Raw genomic sequence first — 19,766 nt, forward strand, 5'->3', positions numbered from 1 at the left:
TTATCAAGAAATTATTATCAATATATTACTATTTACAAATTGACTACAATTAACTGATTTTTTTTAAATATATAACAAATAATAAATACAGATGTACATTTTAATATTTGTACACACTATTATTTCATAATTTAAGCTTTTTTTATATTTGATAATTTTTTAATTTTGTTATTTTTTTTAATTAATTGTTACTTTTCATTTAATTTTCGTTATTTTTTAGATTTTAATTTTCTACTGAATTTTTAATTTGATTTTTTAATATTTCATATTTCTTATATATATTTCTTATTAGGATTATTAAATTTTGATCTTTATATAAATATGATAGTAATAATATGATAATTCTTACATAAAAATATTTCATGTAAGAATTGTAAATAAATTTGATTTCGATTTAATATATAGAAAAATTATTTTATTTCTCATAAATTAAAAAAACAAAAACGAAGAGAGTTTAAGAGAATTTAAAGTATTTAAATACTTATCCTTTATCGATAAATACTTCATAATTATAAAACTTGAACTTTAATAACATAAAGAGTAAATTATTTATAAAATAATCATCAAATCTTTGTGAATATTCATTTATTTATTTATTCTATTAACAAGGCCCGAGCTGCTACCTATGGCTGCGGTTACAACTCGGATGCGATGTATAAAATATAACATACAATTGTACAGGAAAGTTCATCGTAAACGTTAGAATAATTTCCATGATTAACGAGAATTTGAAAAATGTCCAAAATATGATTTCTACATATTTTTTAAATACGAATATAATTATAAAAATTTTTTTAAGATCTAAATTTTATTAATCAATTTTAAAAATATTGTCATTCTTTGACATCATTTTTCTATTTTAAAATTTTTTTTAAAATAAATTTATATATCAAAAAATATAAATATAATATTTATAAATTTTTATCAAAAAACAAAATTATAATTTTATTTTTTTCTATATATTTTATAAAAAATTAATTTTATGAAGTTAATTTTCTAATATTTCTAATGAATAATTTACAAAATCGAAAATGAAATTATTTTTAAAATGATTAATAAATTCAATTTGAAGATTTTGAAAAAAGATTGTATTTAATTATTTTGTAAATATTTTGAATCATTTAACATATTTTTTCAAATTCTCGCAATTAAAGATATTTTAAGATTTTACTTTTAATGGGTTTTTATACATATGTGTATATATATATATATGTATAATTATACATACATACGTACCATTTTATCTAACAACAATAACTATAAACTATATGGTACATATATGTGTATTTGCACATAGATTATTTTCTAACAATTATTTTATAATTAATTTTTCAAATACTTAATATTTAATCAATTATTTACCATATTGTCAATTCTCACAATTATAGAGACAGACAATTATCATTTAACAAATTAATATTTCTATGTAATACAATTATTGAAAAAAAAGAATAAAAATAATTTTATATTGAATGTATAATTTTATTAAAAATAATAATATAAATATCGTGTAAAAATGTAATCTAAATATAATATATTTATAAAAAAATTAAAAAGAATTTATAAAAATATTAAATAATTGTACTATCAATATTATTATATATTATATCTTATTTATAATACTATTAAAAAATAATTATAAAAGGAAGAGTAATATTATAAAAAATAATAATTTTAATAACTAAAATAATAACAATTAAAATATATGAAAATTAATTCTGTATAGTGATCTATTAAAAAATAATAAAAAATTTAATAAAAAATTAGAAACTATAATGTACTTTAGCGTCTTTTTTCCTTAACATAATTTATCACTATCACATTATATGTAATCTATTTTCGAAGTAAATCATTCTTATTTTAATCACAAATTTTAACGATGTAATATTTTAATTTTTCAGATATTTCTTACCCGAGAATCAGACTGTGCTAGGTATTGTATAGATAAAGCGTGGTTGCTTTTTAACAATGGACGTACGTTATTGATAAACGTTTGAAATTCACTACTTTTTAATATAACGTTTTACACCTGATCGGTGATTACAATTCACGTATAGTCTACACAGCATATACGTCTAGTCGAACCAGACGTTGTGAGAGCATTCGAATAATTTCATATAGAAACAATCGGATGTAATAATGTCTATGATGCATCGTTTATGTAAAATATATGTGTCAACTCTTTATGATATAGAACAAATTTATATTCTCCATAGTTTTTTGCAAAAACTTGTTAATGATATAATTTTTAAATTTTTTATTAAATTTTGAATACAAAGATCTTATGGAGATTTTGAAGTTAAAAATAAACATTTCTCAAAGAGGTTAGGTTGTAACAAAATTGTTAAACTACATATTGACATATTATTTTGATTTAGAAGAAAATAGTTATAATAATATAAAAAATAATTATTTATAAAATATTTTTAATTTATGAACAACGAATATATTGTACAATTTTTTTATTTAAACAAAATTTTTGAAATAGATAGTTTACGTCTGTAAAGAGTTAACACTTTTTAAAAATGAAATTGAAATTGAGATATTTATTTTCAAGTAAAGATGAAATATATTTTATAAATATTTGATATTTTTTTCTTTAAATTAGACAAAAGAAGTTGCTATTATATCGTTATTTGATCGTTTCTTCATCTTTATTAACTATTTGTATTTATTTTATAATATTTTATAGATTTTTTTAATGTTCACGTAAATAAGGTTAGACTTTTCACATTTGTGTTTCTTGTGAAATATTTCTAAATTTCTAATTGATAAAAGATCGTTTTATTAAATGTTTTATTGAATTAAGGCTGTTGTTGAAGAAATTTTTTTTTAATAACAATTACAGCCTTACATTTACTAAACCTAGAATAATATTCATTTATTTATTTAGTGAATTTATCTAAGAAATTTCATGATGCCTGTAATATTTACAGGTTGGACCATTCGCAACATATTTGTATTTTAGGACACTTTAGGAAAATTTCAAAACAAAAATGTGCTATTTTAAAAATTAGATAAGAATATATATATATACTTTGTGCGATTTATTTATCTAAAATAATGGAATTATTTTTTCATTGCACTTAACTGATTTGCTATAATATTCGAAATTCAATTTAAAATCTCTTAAAGATTATTTCTAAAAAATTAATAAAAAATTGTAAAATAATTATAAAATATAATGAAATAAAATTTTTATAATAATCTCTAAAAATATTCAGAAAATATTTTAAATAAAATACTTTTACCACAGATATATTATTATTATATTAATAGCAAAAAAAGTTACCAGTGCATTAAAAGATTAATATAAGGAACGATTGAAAACTCATTTTTAATATATAATTTATAGTAATATAAAATTTTTTTAGCAAATAAGATTTTTTTTTAAATATTTTTCAATAATAACATATTAAGAAAAGATATTTTTTCACAAAAATCTAACAAATCTTGAAGCTTTGCCGTTCAAAGAGAGCAAATAATTGTCATTAAACATTTGTATCGTAAAATCTAAGTGGGTGCGTTCGAGTTTCGTGTAGAACTGTACATTCCCACGATAGAGTATTAGCAAAGATATACTTGGAACCGGGCACCGTGTAAAATCACAACCGCACTGTCCTAGACTGGCTCCGGTGGTGGATCTCCATTAACATTCTCTCTGGATTGGATCATCACCTCCGTTTGTTCTTTCGTTAAATTTTGTTGTTCCTTGGTTAGGTTTAAATCTTCATCCGCGATGAAACTACGACGAACTGCGCCATTTGCAACTGAAGAGAAATCTGCGTTTCTTTGTTGAGTATCTCTCCAGGGGGTGGTAAGAATCTTTAATCTCTGTAATTTATTAGATATATATCTGTTTATATTAATATAAAGTGATAAGAAAAAAAGCTATTTTATAATTAAATATATAATTAAATTTTATAATTTATACAAGCCCTAATTATTGAATGCTTTTAATCATGTTTAAAATAATTGATTAATTGGTATCATTGTTGTATTATTTTTATTTATTTTCTCGTTTCTTTTTCTTCTTTCTTTTAATTTTAGTTACATGTATATAATATACTAATCATAATTATATTTTAAAATATAAATGTTGTTTTACTTTCTGAGATAAATATACATATTATAATTCTTTTTACAGACCCTTGTTAATTTTTTTTTCTTAAACATATTCAAATCAGTATATTGAAAGGAATGTACTTAAAAACAATTGCATGAAAATTAAGATACCTGAATAAAATTGCCGGGTGTGATGATGATCTTGTAAATTGCAATGCCGGGTATCATCGCAATTGAGGAAGTGGCAATTAACCATCCTAATATATTTGCCCACACAGGGTATACGTAATCTTCGTAAGTCAGTGGTTCATAACCCATTAAACCGTAAACGATGATAAACTATAATAATATTAACGAATTAATTTATAAAAATGATTTTATTTTTTTTTTTTTTTTTTACTTTTCACATATATTCTTTAAAATGATTTATTATTTTATTTTTATACCATAAGAAATATCGGAGCAACGAATTTCCAACAGACTCTCCAATAGATTCCTGGTGAGAATCCAATCATATCTTTAATATCTGCACAAAATCTGTCTGTTCCGTAGATCCAACTAATGGCGATCGCTTCCGCCAAAACTGCAAACAGCATCGAATAGCCAGCTGCGTATCGGTCCAACAAGTGGAAGAAGTAAAAGCCACCCTGTGTAAATAAAAATTAATATAACGAATATGTATTTTTAGAGAAAAATTAGATAAGAATTTATATTATTTTAATAATATTCTCATGTTTAATTTTTCTTATTGTAATTTAATTACATTTAATTCAAATATTTTTATTATAGGAAAAAGAATGAATGAATTAAAAAAATATTTAATTAAATTTTGAAAATATATCATTTTACAATTATTTTTATGTGCTATTTCACTATTTATATTTTATAATGCTTTATAAATCACTTTACCTGAGAACATGAAGCTAAACCGACAAGGAAGTATAGCGTGAAAAGGGAAGCGACGAAAATTTCACGATTATTCCCAATAATTGCAAACTCATCACTAAGAGCAGTTATTATCGCTTCAGAACCTCCAAACTATAAGAAAAGATTCGATTATGCTATATAATATAATATAATTTACATTGCAATACATAATATAAATGAAATACAGAATTAACAGAATTATTAAGAAGTAATATTATATTAATTTTATTTAATTATAAAAATATTATAACATAAACTAAGCATAAAGTTTAATATTATATTATATTAAATAAAAGATAAAAATAGATTCATCTTGAGAAGAAGTATTAATAATCTTCTTGGCATTAAAAAAATGTATAAATTGTCTTGTATTTTTTATAATAGTTTTTTTGTTATCTAATTGGTTGAAATTGTATGAAAAGCTACGTAATATATACCGAGCTATCCAATCCTAATGTAAGCAACATCATGAAAAAGATGAGTGCCCAAAATGTTGATCCAGGCATGGTAGCGATGGCAGCAGGATAAACGATAAACACTAGACCAGGTCCTTCAGTCGCTACATCCTGTATGGACTTTCCGCTTGCTCGTGCCATGTACCCTAATACAGAAAATATCACAAAACCAGCAACGAAGGATGTTGCACTGTTTATCAAGCTGGTTAATAAAGCGTCCCTGGAAAAATAAATATTGAACGCTTCAGAAAAGTAATTTTATATTTATTATATTACATAATTATAAATATTTGGAATTTTTTAATCTTGAAAATATTTTTCACGATAAATGAAAACAGATTGATCTGAAAACTGTGAAATTGTATCTTTTTTTCAATTTAATTTAAAACGTTAATTTAATTTTCATCAAAATAGTATATTAATTCAAGTATACATGCATTTCTTACTTGTAGACATTGTTGTGATATTTGTTATAACTTGCATAAGCCAAAAGCACACCAAAACCTGGCCCAAGAGAGAAAAACACTTGCGTTGCTGCATCCACCCAGACCTGTAAATTAAAAAATTCTTAACAAAAATCTAATTTTATTCAAATCTACTTCATCTAAGAATCTATTTCATCTTTTTTTCTAATTTAAAACAAAAATATTATCATACACTTAAAGTATAAATCTTGATATATTTTATTGACAAATAATATTTTAATAATTTTTTTTCTTTCAATCTCAATCCTTTTTATATTATATTCGTTTAGAAAACGTTTTATCTTCTTCATTCCCTTTATTATTACACTCTTCCTCTTTCTAAATCTTCTAAATATTCTAAATTAATAAATTCCCTTGGTCGCTGTATAAATTCTATTTCCACCAATCCCTGGAAACGGTTCCAAGTTGGTATACAGAAAAATGCATTTCACTTGCGAGTCAAGAGGGTCGAACGCGGCTCACCACTGGAACGAAAATCTAATGGTCATTATGACAGGTACACAGAGTTTCCATTTTCACCATAGTCGGTTAAACTCGGCACGTTTCACTCTATCCCCTATTTTTCTCGAGGGACGATGTCCGATTCTTCTTTTCTTTTTTTTTTTTTTCAACCCTCTTATTGCATTAACTTCGCAGATTTTTATTCCTCGCCATGACTGGTGTAAATGGCTATTTCATAACGTCTCGATTATCCACTGAAAGGCGATTCGTTAAATCCGAGGAAGTGGATTTGAACGCGTGATGGAACAAGAGAAGTGAAAGTTTTACTTTTTAGTGATATATAGGAAAGGATGGAAATATGGTGATTTGATTTTCCTTAATTTATATATATGATTTCCTTAATTTATAATACTTTTCCTTAATTTGTAATTCAATATAAAAATTGAGAGAGAAGGACACATTGATTTTTTGATAAGTAGAAAAAAATTGTTTTTAGCATATATATATATTGAGTTTCTTTACCTCTGCTTTACTGATGGCGGAAAAATTCGGATTAAGGTAATAACGAATCCCTTCCAGACTTCCTGGCAACGTGACGCCTCGTATAAGCAGAATTAATAGAACAGCATAAGGAAACAGAGCAGTGAACCAAACTACCTAACAAACAAATAAATTGTTTCACTGTAATTTGATGAAACGATAATTTCTTCAAGTTTTTTTTTTTCCTTTCATTTTTACTGGTTTCAATTTTCATTCAAAAGATGGTGAAAGAATTATAAAAGTTTTAAATTAATAATACTGATGATGGAAACTTAATGGGTGATAAATTTTTATTAATAAAATAATTTTTCTTAGAAATATCCATAAACTTATGAATTTATATTAATATTTTTACCTTGCCAGAAGTAGAAATTCCCTTCCACAAGGAGAAGTAACAAATCAGATAGACCATCAGCAGGCATAATGCAATATCCCATTTAATTGTCCCAAGATCGTGCAAACCCTCGCTTTCGTGAAGTTCTAGGATAGCTCGGCTTCAAGGCATGAAATTATCGAGTTAATTACAAATTTTATTTTTATCAAGTGATATCCTACTGCCATTTAAAATAATAGAATTATCAAAAATTTCATTTGGAAATAATTAATTAAAATTAGTACTTCACCTTTAGTTCAAAATTTCTTAAATAATGATAAACTTAATATCAAAATAAATATTGTGAATAAATAATTATGTAAAATGTGTATACTTAAATAAAGAATTACTCTTGAAATAGGTAATCTTCTTACAATAGTGATATTGGTAAATTTATAGTCAGACATGGCTATAAGACAGAGGTATCACATGGTTTTCTTTGAATATCATAAGAAAACATTTTAAAGAAATGTTTATTTAAAAAATATGCATTATAAACATCTAATTATTTAAATTTCTAACTATTTTTATATGCACATTGATAAGATAATATTTCTTTTATACTCATGTTTGCAAAACTTTTATAAATCTGTTATACCTTTTTTTTACAGTTTGTTACTTGGATTTTTTGGTCTTGGAGAAAAAGTCAAGTCTCATTATGCTCACTTGAAATATTCTTGAGCAGCGCTCGTGTACCACGTGCTGTTGTATCCTTGATTCGAATTCCTGTCCAACCGATCCTCGACCAGTGATGAATTACCAGGGTACGTGTCGACAAAATATGAATCGTCGAACATGTAAGAAATGTTTGTGTCAAATGTGCGACAATGCAAAGTATTCCATGGATTGTCGCAGGTAGTCCAAGGTAAAAGACTCGCGAACGAGGCGAAGAAGTACCTCAGCGCCCAGGCGATGATCACGTTGTAATAGAAATCGACGTAGAACGCAATTAATACAACTGCGTAGCCAATTCCTACGCACGGATAAAAAAAAAAAAGGTAGTATTTGATCAAATTCTTGGAAAATAAAAAACTAAATTAATCACGTTCTTGATAATAAGTTTCTTTCTAATATCAACAATAATTAAAAGAATATATTTTGGCACGATAAAATGATAATTAAAATTAAAAATTAATCAAAAATTTTCCACCAATTTCCAAGCTAATTAATAAATTTAGAAATCAAAAAATTGACACGATTTTTACAATTATTAAGAAAAATATTAAGCCAAATAGTCAAGAATTATCTCTTCAAGTATCAGAAGACCTCCTCCTCTCTTCTCAATTTTCAAGATAATAACTTTTAACCTATATATATTATATAATAAGAAAAATTCATTTCAAAGGATTAAAAAAATCTCCAAGGACGTGTCCTTATGTCCTGCTTCCCAGCCGGAGAATATTCCATTATCCCGTGGGGAGGCCGTATCTTCACCGTCACGAATCAATTACGTCGTTCATCGATGCGAATCAAAAGGGAAAAAACTAAGCGCGTAAGACAAGAGAGAAAGACAGAGATAGAGAGAGAGAAATATGGTTCCATCTATCATCTGGCGGCAGGGAACGGGCGAGATTGAGATCGTGAGGATCCAGGAAATCGGCGGAAATGGGGGACTACTTCTCGAGCGGTCTTCCATCCTCGGATTTTCCCGGATTTATACCGCGTTACATAATGGCGTCGTATGGGGAAGAAAGAAAGGAAGAAAAGAAAATATAACGTCTAATGTCTAATGCACGGTTTCCGGTGAAGATGGCGGTAAAGTGCTTTGAAACGTTTTCCAGAGAGGCAATCGGAATAGTAATTGGCCAGCAGTTGTTGGCCTCTATTGTGAAGTCTGTTCGGTGAATGGAGTGGATGGGGATATTTTAACGCGATTATTTCAAAGCTGGGTAATTCTTTTTTTTTTAAAAAAGTACAGTTATTGAAATTGTCTTTGATCGAAAGGAGATGCGTGTGTGTGTAAGTGATGTATTTTATTCTGGAATTATTGGAATAAAATAGTAAATATTTGTTAATCTTTTGTTTAATTGAATCATTCAAAGATAAAATTCTAAAAATGTTTAGGAAAGATTTTTTTTTTGTTATTAAACGAAGAGTAATTTATTGTTAAAATGTTATTGAAATAAGTTTTAATGATATTTTAATAATTTCTTTAGTGATATATTCATAGATATATTTTTGTATGATCCTTAAATGTAAAGCAAATAAATGAAGAATTACTATAAATAGAATTACTAATGGTAAGATAAAATGTAATGAAAAGAATGGATTTAAGGTAGCATTATTAATTGAAAATCCTCCTCAGATTTATAAGATGATTGTATCACCAATATAAGGAATTGCTGATAAAAGATTGTATAGAATGGAGAGTATAATTTTGATATTTTTGTGATTAACTTGTTATTAATTTGCAGGTGAAAAATAATGTGTCCACTTACCTTTTAAAAGTGGTACCAAACGACCCCAGCAAGTGATCGCACCTTTTCGATTGAACTGACCCAAGGCAAGCTCCATATAAAACAATGGAATACCTCCTACTACTAACATTATACAATATGGAACCAGGAAAGCGCCTGTGAACACAATTCACAACATTTATTTGTGAATTGTATCAAGTATAATATAAAAATGTAACATAAAGAAAAGAATAAGTTATTTAATTTTTTGAATAACATTCAAATATTGATTAATGCATAATCTGTGACAATATATCTTATATATATATCTAATATATTTTAAAATTGCAATAAATTAAAAAAAATGTTGAGAAGAAACAAGTAATTAGAACAATTAATTTAGAAGAGATAAATTGCAACAACAAGGCTGTATATAAATTTAGTTCAAGCGATTAATAAAGGAGGCAATGTTTGATTTTTTGAAAAATTTTTTAATGGTTTGAAGAATTGCAATTAAATTCCGATTATTAAATACTTTTCTGTCACGTGTTGAATAAATATATTGAAATGAAATAATAATTGGAAAATCGTTGTTAATATCTTTAGTAAAATCGGACGCGTTCAATTTATATTTGCAAAACCACTGGTGGTGGGAAACGTCCGGATTCTTATCATCGTTGATGACATCTGCCGTGTGACAAGAGGCCGATATGAAGAGCGAGAAAAAAAAAGTGATGTGCGAGCCACTCGCATCATCGTGTTAGCTGCATAACTGAATTGCAGAATATTTAGAGCGCCAGTGGCAGCAAGGTGCTTTTAGGTATACGTAATTCGATAGTGAACTTTCGAAAATGCATAGCAGAGCAATGGATGAAATGGTGATTTTGATAAAACTGATTTATCAAACGATTAAACGGATATTAATATATTGGGGATTTTTAAATAAGTAATATTTATACAGGCTATACGAAGTAAATAAATATTAAATATATTTTTAAATGTATTTTCTGGCAAAATTTATATATATCTGTTGACAAGTTATATGAATATTTTAATAAAGACAATTGAAAACTGATATAATATAAAAGATGATTGTAAGTGCAATAATAAATTATATTAATATATTTTCATTTCTTTTCACAATATCAATTAGAATGGAAGTATTATTTTTCATATTATTTATTATTAAACATCAAAAAAATTGATAATCAAATATAAAACTTTTCATTTTAATTTAATATTTATTCTTCTGTTCTTTATCAAAATTCTTATGCAATAATAGAGAAAAAAAATTTTTTGAAATTAAAAAAATGTTGAGAAGAAACATACAAATATATAAACGAGTAATTAGAACAATTAATTTAGAAGAAATAAATTGCAACAACAAGACTGTATATAAATTTACTCAAGTAAATTTTTAATTTGCAGAAATATAGTTTATAAAAATTTTAAGAAACGAATATTCATAGAGATATTATTTTTCAACAATGATCCTTTATTGTCAATCTAATCTTCTACATTTAAATATGAATTTCCCCTGATATGTTGCACGCACATTCCTGTCCATTGTTCTGCCTTCATTTTTTCCAATAAATTCTTCTCCGTAACCACGGAGACATAATCGCATTAGGTAAGAATATTCCTTTCTTATGCGGTTGCCTTGATAAATCTTTTCTTTTCTCGGTCACGAATAAATTCAATATTATTCCTTTTGGAATATCATTTTTGTTCATTCGAGTAAAAATTATTATATAAATACTTTTATGAACTACATCTTGTCGTGAATTTGTCAAAAGAATATTTTCAAACATTTTTCCACGTGAAATTTTTTTTTTTCTTTTTATCTTCATTGATATTCGTGACGCTGTTTACCATTCATCAATTATATTTTTATTATCATCATTTACGAGTATCGAAGTTGTAAATAAGAATGTACTTTACAGAAAAATTCTTGGAAATCTGTTGCAACATTTTTTTTCTTAAATCTTACATTTAAACAAAATATTTTATTCAAAGTATTTATTTTTAAAATTTGTAATATTATGAATTATCATTTGTGAAAAGATGAAAATATTTTCTCAATAATAATAATTAAAATATATTATTGATAAATTAATAGCTAAAATACTTTATAAAAACTGATAAAAATTTAATAGCTCTTGTTAATTTATATCATATTTACAATAGAAAGATACAACTTATTTACAAAAATATAATTTATACTAAAAATAATGTAATTTATTTTATTTTTGTAGAGTAATAAAATTAAAATAATAAAAAATAATAAAAATAGTACAACTTTCCATCATAATATTTTTATGATATATAAGTCAAATACAATTTCACAATATGATTTATTTGCACAAAATTATAGAAAGATGATTATAGTTATAGAAGGATATTGTTAGTCATCAATTAAATACTTGACGTGGTAAGTCGGCAATTGATATGCATAGTGTATATTTAAATTGCAAACTCGAATCAAATGATTTAATCATCATCGATTAAGGATGAGAAACGCATTATGTAGTTATTACTAATATTTGTTGAATAAATAAGTGGGATAAATTATAAAACAATGCCAATGTTTATAAATATTTAAATTTCTCAAATTTAATTTAACAAGGAATTGCAAAATTTAATCCAATTGAACTCAAGGACAAAATGTCTTTGAAGATGATTTTATCCTCAAAGGACTGAAATTAAACGGAAATGTTATTCAAACTCGGACACATTCGTTTGTGACATGTCTGAAAATGTCTCTTTAAATGTATTAATGAATAGATACATATGTATGGATATCATCAAGGAAACTGGGATACAAAAATCCTTATTAAAAAGTTACTTCACCACTGAATCAGATTATTATTATAATTTTTTTTTGATAAATTTTCCTCATATTTAGTCAGAAATAACAAATTTATAATAAAACAAATATTATATAAACATAAAACAACATTATTGAGTAATCGAACAATTTGAAAACAAAAAGGATTAAAAAAAAAAATTAATCACCCATAAATATTGTTCCAATATTTATATATATATATAGAATATAAAAATTGTTAAATACTTTAAATAATCATCATTCTGCATTTGGATAATCTAAATTGGGATCCAAAATATTCCATTATATATTGAATTAATAATAAAATCAGAAAAAAATAAATAAATAAAAAAATAATAAATTTTTATTTTTCCACAATTTTTTATTTTTATTAAAAAAAAAAGCAAAGAATTTTATTTTATAAAAATAATTACGAGCCACATTAATCCAAAAACGATTTTAATCACGTTGTTCAGAATTTTTTTTTTTTTTTTTTTTGCAACGAGGAAACGAAAGAATGACTGTGCGGGAAATTCGCAAATTTCCGCAAGAAAGAAAGCGCGAAACGTAGGGACGGAATGATGCGACATAATGGATCGCGTACGGTGACATGCGCCAGGCAGAGGCGTCGCGGACGTCCATGATCAAAGGCCAGCCCGAATGGGAAATTATAATTAATTAAGGTAATTGGAAATTAGCGACCGATCTTCCCGGTACTAATGGTGCGCCCTACTCTCCTCTTAATTGAGTTAGCAGCCGCTTTTGAGGAGTCATGGTATCGCTGATAGCTGGTCCTAATCGTATTCCTACTAGGGACTCGATAGAAAAGGGGAGGGGGGGTTAATAGAATCGTCTATGTCGTCATCGATAAGTCTATCGTTTTCCAAGTCGTTGTGTACGTTGCTTGCAAGAGTTATTATTAGAAAGTTTGTAAAAGAATAGCGAATTAAGTAGAAACATGTTTGATTTATGGTAAACATTGCACGTGATAAGCTTGAACGAAATAATCAAATGAAATTTGAACAGTTTACAAAGGTAATTGTTTCTTTTTTTTAGTTATTAGTGATAATGAAAAAATGTTTTGGAATTAAGAAAATATTTTTTGGCTCATTTGTGCGTAATCGGAAATAATAACTTTTTTGTAAATAATATATTTTTAGTAAAAATTAATGTGATAAAAATGATGATTCGTTTAACAAATCAATGAACTGAACATAAAAGTTTAATGTTATGTATACGTATTGAGAAATACTTTCTAATCGTAACTATGTATAACCTCACTTTTAACAAGTACACTATGTTTAGAGTAGACCACATAAGAAATAAGAAATTTCTATTTGAGATTGAGGAAGATGATACAAGTTAACCAAACAGTTAAATCGAAAATATGAAACGATATAACTAGAGTAAAAATTAGATTTACCGTGGACGATCCAATCTTCCAAGTCGGTACATGACCCTTAAATTGCTTTTTCGCTTTAATTTGGGCCAATTTTGAAACTTGCAGATGCTTTCACGGATAAGAAGCGCAGAGTGAAATCTAAATCTCAGGGTCATTTTCCACGAGGTAAATGCCAATTAGTCGACCGGTTAACGCGGTATTGCCTGGCTGCTGGAGTGCATTACTTGATGCATCCCCCATTGCAGCTGTGAAATAACGCCTTACAACGCTACCAGATGGCAACGTGTTAAAATGATAGAATATTCTAGTGGAAAATTTCGATTACACGAAAAATAACATAAATGTATATTTAATCAGAATTTGAATGTTAAATAATATATTTAAATCAGTATTTAAATTATATGTCATCTTATTCGTCTATGATTTTTAAAATAATTATAAATTATTAGAGATTAATTTGTTTACTCGATCAACCGCGATGTATAATAATTTAAGAAAAACGATCTAATCGTTGTTGATCATTATTCTGTTCATTGTTCGTACATGTTAATTTGGAAAATCGTCGTTTATTTGTTATCACAGTGCGATTCAAATGAAAAATACTGACATAACCGTGAAATTAATAATTATGAAGGAAAAATCTTACGGACAATATATATTTAAATATAAGAGTATGATTGAAATATTGTGAGATATTGATCTGATAACTAAGAAATCGAAAAGATTATGCAATTACTAACATAGAAGATTATGATTCACGTGTATCAAAACAAACTCGTTGAAATCATTTATTAAACTTTAAGAAGTATCGTGAGGAAAATTTTTTAATAATGGTTTACAAAACATATGTTTAACAATTCATTTTAATTTCAAAAATAATTTATAAATTTTATATTATAGATAATCTTTGAATATACTCACCGCCACCATTTTTATAACACAGGTAAGGAAATCTCCAGACATTTGCAAGGTCGACGGCAAATCCGATGACAGAGAGAAGGAAATCGACTTTGCCGGACCATGTTTCCCTGCCGTCGACGCTGCCGTTCAACTTTGGCGCATTCTTCACCACCCTCGACGACATGTCTCAGCCTCCTACAACAAAGAATTCCATTAATTAATTTTAATTTAACTCGATAAAATTTTGACAATCTTGCTAAATCGAAGATTTTTTTTTTACAATTTCTCTATTCAAAAAACTTGGTCAGAAGAATTCAAATCTACACGTACCACATCATTATCTTAATTATCTTCTATCGATCAAAATCTCTTGCAACAACGAATTATTTTTTTTAATCGTCTTCCTGTACGTATCGAATAAAAACTTGAATTTTTTCAACACGACTGATATCTCCAATTCGACCAATTCTGATATTAATTGAGCTACATACGTGAAAGATCGGAGATACGAGGTAAAAAAGATAGAGGAGGAGGAGGAGGAGGGGGCGGGGTAGAAGAAAAGAGGATGGTGATTGGAGGCGCGTGCGGGCGCGGTCACGTGTAATTTGGCGACGACAAGTTATCGATAGCCCTTCAAGCGACAACGCTTAACCCCCAAGCGAGGCTCATTGTGCCCTGGTGACGGGTCCCGGACAAACAGCGTATATTTCAAAGGCGGCCGCAGTGCCGGCTTCGAGGGGGCTCTCGACGAGGGGTTTTCTGTCACACGCACTGATCCACGCTTGTCTATAGGATCGACCCGATTAATTGATATTCGGCGGTTATTGCCGAACAACGATAGAACTCTCTCTCTCTCTCTCTCTGTCTCTGTCCCACTCCCGGTTACGTTATGTACGTACTCGTTTCCCGTGTCTCTCTCTCTCTCTCTCTCTCTCTCTCTCTGCGAACAGGTGCGATGAAAAATTCTGCTTTGGGGTATGATGCTTCTTTTTTTTTTTTTTTTTTTTTTTTTTTTTTAATTGGAATAGTTGCGATATCGTAGATAAGTGATTTCGAATATCATAGGTATCGAAATTGTCCGATTTCTATAATGGATAGATGAAAATTTCTTTCGAGTGTTTTTGAACATAATAATAAGATTTCTACGAGAATTATTGATTACAAACAAGTTCTTGGAAAAATTTTGAATAAAATATTTTGATTGAGTAGAAATTTTTTCTAATATTGTTGAATGAAAAATTTTCTAGGGGAATTTTTAAAAAATCAAGTGACTTGTTCATTATATTTTATATTATTGTAAATGATTTTTCTATAAAATTGTATTGATTTGTTACTGTTAAATTATTAAATATTTCAATTTTTACTTTGTTCTTTTATAATTTTATTTATATTTTTTATATAAATTATTTTTTTTTCGATTTATTTGCAAAAATCTCTAGTAGTTTAATACTATATTTGTCCGCAAGATGGTGGTTACATAAGAATTAAATTTCATACAAGAAAAGTTGATTAAAGTATTTTATATAATTATTATTAAAAATATTACAAATTCTAACGATAAAAAAAAATTAAAAAAATAAAAAAATACAAAATACAAAATATATACGATTTGATAAAAAATTCTTGCTTTTTCTGTAAAACATAATAAATATCTAACATAAGATAACTTTAAATTAAATATATGCAATTTTCATGCAATATATCAAATAATTTATACACAAAAGATTATTTTAATCGCAACTTTCAAAAAACAAAAAAATTTACAATAAGAAAAAATAAAAATTCATATTTTGTAAACGAAATAAGATTTGATCAGACTGAATTTCTAAATTTCTACGAGCACGAATATATATTTAAATATATATATTTTTCTTTTCTCTCCGTGAAACTTAATTTTTCCATTTTTCTTTCTTAAAAAAAAAAGAATACATTTTTTCAATATGAGAAAAAATTTCTTTCTTATCTCTAAAAAATTTAATCGTGAAAGTATATGTTATACAATATACACTTTCAATATCTTATACAATATTATCTCTCGAATTATATATTTTGTGCACCACTTTTTCTACGATCGTTGCTTACATCCATCTTTACGTACGTACGTTCTCATGATTGATCATTGTATTTGAAGTTACACAGCAAACATATCAAAGTGTAATTAATCGTGATGTGTGCAAACAAAGATTGCGAAAATCGGAGGAAACATTATTCGTGTACACGTACCCCGTCTCAATATCCGCAGAAGAATCTTGTTTGAGAAAAAAATAACGAACGAAACGCAACTCTCGCGTGTTCCCTAAGATTTAAACGATGACATGACGAACGCTCTCAAGAAACGTAGAGGGAGTTGCGTGCAAATTCGAAGAAACAGAACGAAGGTAGGGGGAGCTAGGGTTTCGTTCACTCAAGGTGATGAATAAAATCATGGTATTAATTAAATCGTTGTTAGCGGGATTAGGATAGATTCGAATGATAATCAGAACTGTATTGCTCATATTATCATATCGACTCGTTTCACAGTGTTTTTATTTAATAGAGAGAAATATCGAAGCGATGGATTTTTAATTTTTTACTTTTTGCAATTATTAAAGGTATACTTTTCATATAATTAATTTCCTTTTTATCGAGAGTATGTATATATACGTATAATACATTTAATATCATATTAGTGGTAATCTAATATTGAGATTGATTCTCTTTTGCTATTCTTATTATTTTTATTCCATTTCATTTATTGTGATTAAACTTATGCATAAAATGTTGTGAAATATCTAATTTTATTTTTTAAGGTAGAATAATGCGTACAATTTCATATGTTGCTTATTATCAGAGGCGTTTTAATATAACGTCACGAGTTATATTGAATGTAATTACACATTAAGGCTACATTAGAAGACTTTCCTTTTCGTTATTTGATACTAAAAAATACTGATAAAAATGTTATTATTAAATATATATTAAGGCTAAAATATATATTTTTTTTCTTCAAAAATAATATAAATACAAAAACCAAAGCAATCGGTAAGTTCATTTAGCATACAATCTCTTCTAATATTATTAACTACATTACGAAGTGCATAGATCTATTCTATTAAAGTTTAATTTTATTTATTATTTTTTTAAAAATCTTTTGTACCACTTAATAATGGCACACATTTTTAAAAGCTTTTATCGAATCTTCTTTTCTTTTCATTTTCAATTATATATTATTTTTCAAATTTTATCAAGGAAAATATATTATTGCTTCTCGCGAAAGAATCGATAAATTACCTCGATCTTCCGCGAATCGTATTTCTAAGTTTTTTGAAACATTAAAAATAAATCATATATATATAATGAAATATGAGAATAAGGATAATCATCGAAACCACAAATGACCGTGAAAAATAAGAATAACTGCGATTGAAAAATATATCTGTAATCCATTCAAATAATTGTTTATTAGAATCAATCATAAATTTTAAATTCAAACTATTGTTCTAACATTCAGAAAATAGAGAAACTTATTTTTTGATCAATCTTTATCTTTTTTCTTTTCATCATTTAAATAAATGATATTAAATTTAATATTAATATACGATTAAAAATTCAAAGCATTCTTCTCCATTAAGATTGTGATATAGAATTGAAATCTTTCTACGATAATGATAAAAATCATTATTGGAATGACTTTTCAAAAAGAGATCAAGAATTCTTTGTACTAAAATTTGTATAATTAAATTATTACTAAAATCTTACAAAAAAGGGGAAAAAATTTATTATTTGTAGATAAATCGAATTATATTAAATTAAAAGTTTTTTAAAGTAATTAATCATAATTAATCATCGTTAATTGTAATAATGAATATTTGCATTTTTCACTTACCAAATAATATGTCCAATACGATTAACGAGTGAGATCGGCAATGCTGTGGCTCAGCAAGACACCGCTACACTGACCGCAGATTTCTTCGGTCCACACGACTCCCACGACGAGAACCCTCCACAGGGTCAAAAGTACTTCGAAACTCGTATCCGTCAAACCCATTACCGCGTCACTAACTGTCCACGAAATGTTGCTTTCGTTCTTTCGTGGAGTCGAGTGACAAACTTTGAACTTAATCCGACGATTATTTTGACTTAAATATGATAAAAGTTCATATTTGTTCGTCTACTTGTTCGTTTTATTTTACGAATGTAATAAAAGAATCATTGGAAATTGTATATTATAATTATTATTCTTTATACGCTTGGTTCTATTGCAAAATTGTAAATGAATTAGTCTGCAAGAACTATTGTCACAATAATAAATGGTTGTACTGTTGTACGGACTGATTTTGAGAGCAATTGTCCATTGATCACAAATGACAAATCATAAGAAAAGTTATAAATTCGAAAAGAGAACCTCGTCGCAAAGGTTCGAAAGAATGAGTGGGGAAATTTGCCGGCTGCAGGATGTATATACGCGCTGAGATCACGTGATGCTGCAAGGTACAATCCAACATACAAATTTTGTATTTACGCATGCGCGGAATCCAAAAATGCCGCACGTATCATAGTTTAGACGAGATTGAATTGTTCGAAAAATAATAATTGTAAAATGTTTAGATATGAAAATATAATATTCATTTCGATTTTTAATACAACTATTATATTATTATTTATTTTATTTTTATTTTTTGCACTTTATTTATAATTTAATATTTTATTGTCTATATATTTTTATATATATATGGTTATAATTTTAATTGTATAATTAAAATTTAATTTAATGTTTTTTTTATATTAATAATTAAAAACTAATAAAATTAAAAAATTTCAGAAAATTATTATAAATATTATAAATTATAATATGTGAAAAATTAAGAATTTATTACTTAATTTAATTAAAATATTATTTTTAGATTAATAAAAATAAATTTATTTTTTATATTTCTTTTTTTTGTTATTATCAAACGGATATATAAAGAAAAAAT

At 26.4% G+C, this 19,766-nt stretch overlaps 1 protein-coding gene and 1 long non-coding RNA gene across 5 annotated transcripts; one reads left to right on the forward strand and one right to left on the reverse strand.

Moving 5' to 3' along the window:
- Positions 1 to 3,341: 3,341 nt before the first annotated feature.
- Positions 3,342 to 19,230, reverse strand: Dat (dopamine transporter). 4 transcript variants are annotated; one of them, NM_001145738.1, is given in 12 exon segments: positions 3,342 to 3,834; positions 4,237 to 4,404; positions 4,512 to 4,712; positions 4,975 to 5,103; positions 5,430 to 5,667; positions 5,894 to 5,997; positions 6,896 to 7,030; positions 7,269 to 7,407; positions 7,953 to 8,259; positions 9,725 to 9,859; positions 14,833 to 15,006; positions 18,677 to 19,223. In NM_001145738.1, coding segments are annotated over 11 exon segments (1,932 nt in total). In that variant the 5' UTR covers positions 14,996 to 15,006; positions 18,677 to 19,223; the 3' UTR covers positions 3,342 to 3,621.
- On the forward strand, positions 13,042 to 14,941 carry LOC100578115. Its single transcript, XR_409676.3, has 3 exons — positions 13,042 to 13,544; positions 14,017 to 14,076; positions 14,855 to 14,941. It is a non-coding gene; the product is annotated as an uncharacterized LOC100578115 (long non-coding RNA).
- Positions 19,231 to 19,766: the final 536 nt, after the last annotated feature.

This window comes from Apis mellifera, linkage group LG1 (assembly GCF_003254395.2).
Source record: "Apis mellifera strain DH4 linkage group LG1, Amel_HAv3.1, whole genome shotgun sequence".
NCBI lineage: Eukaryota > Metazoa > Arthropoda > Insecta > Hymenoptera > Apidae > Apis > Apis mellifera.